The sequence below is a fragment of the Ailuropoda melanoleuca genome, chromosome 3 (assembly GCF_002007445.2).
Source record: "Ailuropoda melanoleuca isolate Jingjing chromosome 3, ASM200744v2, whole genome shotgun sequence".
NCBI classification, from domain to species: domain Eukaryota; kingdom Metazoa; phylum Chordata; class Mammalia; order Carnivora; family Ursidae; genus Ailuropoda; species Ailuropoda melanoleuca.
This window is the reverse complement of record NC_048220.1, coordinates 108,085,953-108,094,713: the sequence shown is the minus strand read 5'-3', so window position 1 is coordinate 108,094,713 and position 8,761 is coordinate 108,085,953. Positions and strand designations below refer to the sequence as shown.

The 8,761-nt window shown below is 40.9% G+C and overlaps 1 protein-coding gene across 1 annotated transcript in view; it reads left to right on the top strand.

Moving 5' to 3' along the window:
- SNX18 (sorting nexin 18) overlaps window positions 1–7,628 on the top strand; it is a gene marked incomplete at its 5' end in the record, with an annotated part of 32,102 nt that extends 24,474 nt beyond the window's left edge. The window contains 1 exon segment of the mRNA XM_019808154.2: window positions 350–7,628. Coding sequence (XP_019663713.2) covers window positions 350–603 — 254 coding nt within the window.
- Between the last annotated feature and the right edge of the window lie 1,133 nt (window positions 7,629–8,761).

Sequence of the window (8,761 nt, the reverse complement as noted above, 5' to 3'; positions counted from 1 at the left end):
TTAAGATTTTATTTATTTATTCGACAGAGATAGAGACAGCCAGCGAGAGAGGGAACACAAGCAGGGGGAGTGGGAGAGGAAGAAGCAGGCTCATAGTGGAGGAGCCTGATGTGGGGCTCGATCCCATAATGCTGGGATCACGCCCTGAGCCGAAGGCAGACGCTTAACCGCTGTGCCACCCAGGCACCCCTGTTGATTCGTTTTTAATAACAGTTACCTTTTTTAAGTTCCAAAGGGCTTTAAATAGCTTAGGCAAGTATTTATAATGCTCAAGAGTCTGTTTACTATGTAGCTATACCATTGGGATACATGTGAATATATATTTAATTAATTTTTTTTTTAACTGCAGGAGCTCTTACCAAAGTGAAGGAGAGTAGGCGACACGTGGAAGAAGGGAAGATGGAGCTGCAAAAGGCTGATGGCATTCAAGATCGCTGTAACACTATTTCTTTTGCCACTTTGGCCGAAATTCACCACTTCCATCAAATTCGAGTAAGAGACTTTAAATCACAGATGCAGCATTTCTTACAACAGCAAATAATATTTTTCCAAAAAGTGACACAGAAGTTGGAAGAAGCTCTTCACAAATATGATAGTGTTTAATGACTGGACGTTGGGTTGTGGACTTTTTTCAGTTCAAGGATATTTCTACAGCAGAATAAAAACTGCTATCAAAGAGCTATTGCCAACTATCAGTGGTGGTACAAGGATGGTTTTGTGTTCAACTGAAGCTCCGCTGAATATATAATTATGTAGGAAAGAAACAGTTAATATGGTTATATAATAGAAACAGTACCACACGTTGTAACTAAATTATACTATGTATGCCTACACTACCATTGTAACTTTTGGAATAATGATTATACTATTTGCCTTATTGCTTTTTGAAGTATGGGTATTTTAGTGCATACTTTGTAGACCTCAAAACCCATGAAGGGTCTCAAAGAAGCTGGCTGGTTAAAAGCCTGCTGTGGATGCCTTTTTACTCTCATAGATTGGGATTACCTAAATTCAACCTATTCTCTGTTTACAAACTCCAACTAGAGCAGCTATGCGACTTTGTGCCTTTAAACTCTTGGTTTTTCATTTCTCCACCCCCCTCTCTTTTTTTTAAGCAACCACAACTTCTCTGATGGAAAGAGTGAAAGGCCAGTGCATATAATGACAAACCTGCTGGTAACCTCATATTGGCGCTGGGGGCGGGGTGGGCATATCAGCTGTCATCGGTTTGCAGGGCGAGTTTCGGATCCCGATGCCCGCTGGTGAGCATAGCGGAGGGAGGCCTGATGCTCATCTTTGAACATGACGTCTATTAGGGAAGAAAACGGTGCCACTCAATTCCCTTAGATGCTGTACTAGCATAGCCTCTTCACTCAAGTGTCCTGGAAACTTGGTGTGGAGATCGAAACGAACATGTCTTAAAACAGAGGAGGAGGAGTCTAATCAGCTGGGGACACAAGCACAGAATCAGTGATGACACACACTTGGTTTTAATTCTTAGGAGGGTTTTCTTTTCTTTTTGTTTCTTTCTTTCTTTTTCTTTTAGCTTGAAGATTTTAATATTTTTTTTTTTTAATGGATCTACACTGTTAACTGATTGAGACTCCACTGTGATTCACTCGTTTACTTAATCAAAAACTTTTCAGGGATGTCTGTAAAATTCAGTGTTATACGTGATTGAAAGTAGTGTTGGTTGATCTAAAGAGGGACCAGAAATAATTTCTACTATTCCAAATGCTGAAGGAAAAAAAAAATTTTTTTTTAAATATTGATAAGCCCCCAGGACATTTAACCTTAAAAATTATTTTAAATATATTCTTTTATTATTATAAGGGAAATATGAATGGCTGATAAATACCAAAAAGATTCAAAAGCAGCTTAATTTAAAAAGCACAAAGAGATTCTGGCTGAAGATGCCAAAATCTCAATGTTTTTATAGTTGCTGAGCTATAAATAATGTGATTCTTGAGTTTACAGATTTAAAAATTGTCACTGAAAGGTTAAAGTATCTACTGTTTTTATGAAGTCAGACTTATGCTGCCTCAGAAGTCCCTGGATATTGAAATGGCAACACGGAAGTAAAGAGGTCAATTTGAAATATTGGTGAGTCACATTGATTAAAAAAGAAAGGGTCAATTTGCAGACAGTCAAAAAAGAAACGATTATTGAGATAATTACTCAATAGCACATTTACTCTAAAAAATCATCTCATATGGGTTGAGATTTTATCAGAGTGTCATAATTTTGATCAAAGTTTTATACTTTAGGTAACTTAGAGCCAGATTTAACATCATGTGGCTTCGTCTCTACTACAGATACATGGAATTGTAACCAAATATATTGTTCTCTCAAAAGTAACTTCCTCTTGTTGGTTGCAAAATACAGTTCTACGAACAAAACCCATATATATATGTTAATTTTATTGCAGAAGTTTGGAGGTTATAATTATAGCATTTAATTTAAGTTTGAGTCTGTATTGGACAGATAAGCACTATGCTTTTCAAATGATTTGAAAATCAGTTTTATTTGCCTCTTTATTTTGATGGTGGTTTGATTTTTTCTTTTTTCTTTTTTTTTTTTTTTTTTAAGTAAAATCACTAAAGTTGTGCAGTGGTAGCATGGAAATTATCTGAGGTGTCTTTATGATTGTGCTTTAGCCAGGGTGGACATAGCTTAAATTATAAAAACTAAAGATAAAAGTACAAGGAGGTATAAGTTCATGCTGCCTACTTAGAAGAGAACTTTTGTTCTTCATAACTACATAACATTATAATGCCACTGATTCATAAGGGGTTTAAATGAATTCTGTGGGGGTAGGACACCAAAATTATTAGTGTTCATTTTCATCTAAGATCTTTATTTCTCTAACGTTCTTGGTCCTATTGAAACATTTCAGTATACAAACATACTGCAATGTTAATACCCAAGAGAAAAGCCATCATAATGTGTATGCTGGTCATTATGATCGGTGTGGTACAATTTTTTAAAATAAACTATCATGCCCTTCATGCCATTGTCTTTATTTCTGTAATTTGTAATTTTGATATGTGATGTATTTATAACATGAGGGCGTCCACTTGAGCCTGTTTTTTTTGTGTGTGTTTTTTTTTTTTTTAAATTTTCATTACAAACGGACTTGTTGGTGTGCTGTAATTGTCATGCAGTGAGACTGGGTCTGCAGCCATGCATTACAATCCCGTGACGCTCAGGCTGTTGTATCTAAAGGTACAGTTTAAACCCAGAACAAGGGAACACATTGGAAAGTGAAACAAAGTCCGTGCACATTGGCTTGCATAGAGAAGTAATTGGGAATAGAGTAGTTTGCTGGGCTTCACTGATATAGTTGTCATGCATGTATTCGTAACAACACAGCAGATTCTTAAATGCCAGGTTTTAATTGTCTTATGTTTTGCTGCTGTTCTCATAATTAAGGACTTGAAAAATGTGTCAGTCTGTCAAGTCAAGCATGTAAAATTTATGTATCGACCTTTAAATGTCATTCTTTACCAAGTTCGTTGCTATAGGGGTTTTTTTCCCCATTTATGTCTTCATTTCCTCAGAATCAAATACCATGTCTGATACCTTTAAATCAATAAGCATTATCCAATTTTCTCATTTGCAGTCTTATCTTTGACTAACAGAAGAAGTAAAATAGGGTATTAGTTATTTATAGACTAAAAATGTTGAACATTGTTTTATTTTATTCAAATGTTATGATTAGTGCAGATCAGTCATGTTTATCTTTTAAAAAAATAAACCAAGTTTGCTTTATTTCTCAGCTTCAGTGGAATATGATAATTATTTTTTCTCCAGTACACAAGGAGGCATTTATTTAATGTGAAAGACTTCTATAGAGAAACAGAAGAGGGTGTTCACTCTCCTAAGCTTCCTTCTGCAGTTGCCATAGACATTGTTCATGAAACGAGCTAGTTTGACTAAAGCCATTCAGGTTGTCCCACTGAGTATCTGCTTATGTTGGCATCTTCCATAACTATGAGGCATAGAACAGTGAATTGTGAGATGTTTTGAAATAATAGCTACTGTGAGTCTAGCACCTGACACATAATAGGTACTTGAGTAAAGTACTTCATACCGTCTCTCTTGGGGTCTGTCACTGTTGGTTGCCAGAAATCAGGCAGCTCAGACCATCCTCATTCAAGCTATAAAAGATCATGGATGGGTACAGGGACCTGGTGAATCCCACACGAGGCCAAAGTCTCATCTGGAACTAAGCTTGCCTTCTAAATGGGGCTTTGTAATCTCTGTCAGCTTCTTTTCTTTATGAATCTGTTTTATTCTTTTGTCCTTTTTTTACCTTCTGTGGCATGGCTTTCTCAGCATCTTCCAGTATGTCTGAAATGGCCCAGACATCTTTTAGTTTCCAGGGTTCCTTAGTTCCCAGGTGTCCTTGGGGGACACCTGACCCAAGCTGGACAAATCAGCTGTGGGTTGGGAGTGGGGTGGGTATGAGATGGAGAGGTTCTCTTAAAGGGTATGTGAGGGAAGAAAGGAAATGGTTGAAACCTCTTAAAATGGACTTCATGTGGTAGTCCTCACAATAAACCTGGAGATTTTATCTCCTGTTTATAGATGAATTAAAAGGATCAGAGATATCTAGTATCTTTTGCCCAAGATTACACAAACTGAGCAATGGAGCAGAGTCAAATGGGGATTTGACTCAAATCTGTGCTAATTTAAACCAGATTACATTGGATGCCATTTCCCTGCTTCTCAGAAACGCCAACACCTTTCCCAGGTCCCCCCTGCTAGATCGATAGGTATTCTCTTCTGCTTTGTGCACTGGGCCTGAAGGTGGTGCAAAGGGAAGCTCTGAAAGTCCCCTCTCTGCATTCATTTCTGTTGGGAAAGATGAGTCTCTGGTCCTGTCACCATGTCCCCAGCTATTTATGTGCTGCTCTGCTCTGTCTCAATGGGAGAAGCATTGGCAAGGTGTAACATTTCCATAGTGATAAGAAGGGAGAGAGGAAATGAACCAAAACCCAGTGGTTTCCCCTTCTCTCCAACTCCCACCTCCATGCAAATAGAAGGTTTCAGTTGCTGTCAGAATAGCTCTGGCAGAACCACAGGACACTAATGTCAAGTCGAATGTTGAATTCCAGTTGGTCAGGGTCACAGTTGGCCATGGCAAGTTCTACTTGGTCACAGAAGCAACGGAAATCCTCATGTAGGGGCGCCTGGGTGGCTCAGTCGTTAAGCGTCTGCCTTTGGCTCAAGGGCATGATCCCAGAGTCCTGGGATCGAGCCCTGCATCGGGCTTTGTGCTCCATTGGGAGCCTGCTTCTTTCTCTCCCACTCGCCCTGCTTGTGTTCCCTCTCTTCGCTGGCTATCTCTCTCTCTGTCAAATAAATAAAGAAAATCTTAAAAAAAAAAATCCTCATGTAGTAAGCTCTGGGAAGTAAGGTAGACTTCTAGGTAGAGTACAGAAGGATGCCTTGCTAGGGATCTAGGAGCAGGAACCTGGAGAAACCAGCTGGGCATCTGCCTCCATCCCCGGCCTCTGGGCTGGGGAGCAGTTAATCTGGGATTGGGTCACAGCAAAAGCCTTTCTAGGGATCACTGGCTCCTCCCACTGGGCTCTGTGTCCAAGATGTCCCAATCCCATCATTCCTGCAGCAGAGATGGAGCTCCAATACTGCTATAGTGGCGTGTCTGTAGTGGCTCACCCACTTCCTTGGGTGAGCTTGTACCAGAAGTCTGCTTAGGGCAAGGCCAATTGTCCCTATGAAGCTACCTTCAAAGGGGCTTAGAAACACGTGGTATTCCATTGCTGTGAGTCCCATCAGCCTATCTGGAAATGCTTTCTAACTTGAAAGGGGCCAGATGCATCAGACCTTATTTTAGTAGTGGTTTAAATTTTCAGTAGCTCCAGGAAATGGCTCTCGGGGCTTAATAACTGCTGAGTTGTTGGACTTGTCTGCAAGCACAGTGGGGAAGCTGACCCAGCATTACAGTGAGCAAGGCTGTATGCTGGAGCTAGGGGTCACGGCCTCACTTCTCTACTGAGTGACCTCGGACAACTCACCAACCTGCCTCTGAGCCTCCGTTTCCTCAATGGTAGGACAGGCCTACTTAGATTTTATCGAATTATTGACAGTGTGAGATTAACCGGAAAGTAAAGTCCTCAATCATTTTGCAGTATTCCCTTTATAAATAACATGGGAAGTGATTTAAAAACAATGCTAGAAGTAGATACTTAATAAATGATAGCCACATTCCCAAACACTGGGTGACAATGAACTAGGCACTTAATCCCTCTGAGACAGTTTTTTGTCTGCAGTGGGACATAGTATCCCCTTCACAGAAGTCTTGTGAAAACTGAATAACAAATCAAAAGCCCTGAGCCCAAAGCATGGCAGGAGTAAGAACAATAAAGATCCTCTGTGATTATGTGAGAAGGGGTAGGATGAAGGATTTAAGCCATAAGAACTTCGTATCAGCTCTGCTGTGGAAAATTAAAGAATCCACGCTTGGGGCCCAGTCAGGCAGGAGATCCTACTTTCGGCACGGCTCTTCACCTTCTACCTGCTTTGGCTAGCTCTCCCCCGATCCAGCCCAACCCCAGGTCCAGGCCCCTCTCCAGGTCCCTGCTCCCAGAACCCTGCACAGTGTCCTCGCGTATTCCTCCTGGAAGCCTCGTCCATCACTTCCCAGACTCCAAATTCCTTCTCTTGCGCTTGGGAGGAGCTCAGCTCTTCAGAGAGAACCCCTTTCCAATAAGGCTCCCCACTTGGTCTAAAGAGCCAGCTACCAGTATATTTAGAAAGTGGTCCTGCAGCTCTTACCAGAAATATCTGCAGAAGACAGCTTAGAATTCTGTTTCTGTACACCAGATTAATGATGATTGTATTGATGTCTGCTGCTTTCACACCTTAAAAATAAGGTACTTGAAGCCCAGGATTAAGAGGGGCAGTATGCTCAGTGTTTAGTATCTTAGCCCTGACCTCCTGCCAATTGCAGATATTTCTAAATGACGGTCACTCTGAGAAGTTGAACTTAATGCCTTTTGGAGTGGCTTTTGGAGTAACCATGCCCTGAATCAAATCAAATATTGGTGTAGACCAAGTTTGGTTAGACAGCTTGGTTCTGCTTTTGTTCAACCTAGAAGTTTTAGAAAATACAGTTTTCGGTTTTAATGCAAAATGATTCCCTTGAGGAGAAAAATCTTGGAAAAAAAATATTGGAGAACAGGTAAGGATTTAGCAAATTAGCTTCAGCTTTAAACTGATGATGTTTCAGTGTATCTGTTGGTATACGTCCACATCTAGCTTTGATCATTTTTTATCACCTGGCCCATTTGTGGACTCCCTTGTGAGCCAATTGGAGTAGCAGGTGCCAGTTACATATTTGGTACAAGGCTGCAACGGGGCGTACCATCAAGTCCCTGAGCCTGTGTTCTTTATCTGAACCAGCATACTCACAGGGAAGGTGAAACCTGTACTCCCAGAAAAAGGGCCTTCTTGAAAAATGTTGCTTTTTAGTGGCTCCTGTTCTGGAATCCATGGAAAGAAAATTTGACCTTTTAGGTGCGCATGCTGACAGGTGATTTCATGATAAATTGCACAGTTATCTGAAGGATTAAAAACTGTAGGTGTCATTAAAAAAAAAAGACAAGAAAGCTCTTTATATAGCAATATGGAATTTTCCCAAGGGGGAAAAAAGGGGGCAGAACTATTTTATATGCTATACTTTAAAAGAGAAAATAAATATATTTCCTTATATATTCATAGGTTATTTCTGTAAGTAGATGGGAACAGTTGGTAACAAGGTAACATTGTTTGCTTTGGGGTCTGGGAACTGGGTGGCTGGGGGACGGGTGGGAGGAAGATTTTTATTGTATACCTTTTTATCTTTTGAATTTGAATGTATTTTCCATTTAAAAAATAAAAATAAAATTAAAGATAACTAAAGATGAATTTTAAAATTGATAGAGGCACTACCGGAAAAAAAAAAAATGTAGAAAGGAGGGTGGACTCCAGCTCTGCGCCAACCCCTCTGAGACCTGGAAAAAATTGTACAAGTGTAGAAGGAACAATCTTGTACGGACAATTGACTCACAATAATGACCAAGTCAGTTTTCATTGTGTCACTCCTTGTTGAAATGCCGCAGCATTAGGATGTGTGCTGTTCAGGAGAACATGTACAGTAGACCGTAAAGGGAGAGATGACCAAACCATAGTCCATCGTCCTCTGTGGTAACCCCTCATCTTCCTCCCTGTCCTGGGAAGCCTCCCCCCATGCTCCAATCCCAGCGTCTCAACCTTTGCCTATACCCCTATCACTTTGGTGATGGCATTTAGCAGCTAAGTATCCACAGATCCTGGGCTGACATCTACTTCTTAATCCCACCACTTAGACATCGAGTGTTCCTCAAAGCTCTAGATTGGATACTGTTACCTGCCATCACCCACATTATTTGATCTACAGAGCTCTCCTGCAAAACCATTTTACAAACAAGGAAACAGTCCTCAGTGGCCACTCAGGCAGAAAGAGGCAGCACTGGGATTTGAACCCAGGTCCCCTGTCTCCACAGCGCGTCACCAGCCACCCCACAACCTACTCGAGAATGCAGGGCGAAGCGCTGGACCCACGAGGAGGTGGTGTGGTAGTCTCCATGCGGACAAGCCCTGCCCCTGACATTCTCCTCCTTGGGAGATGCTAGGCGTCGGCGGTAAAGACAGGAAAACTGTGGTTTGGAGAACTGTGACTCCCCAGGTTTCTGAATAACACGGAACTTCACCT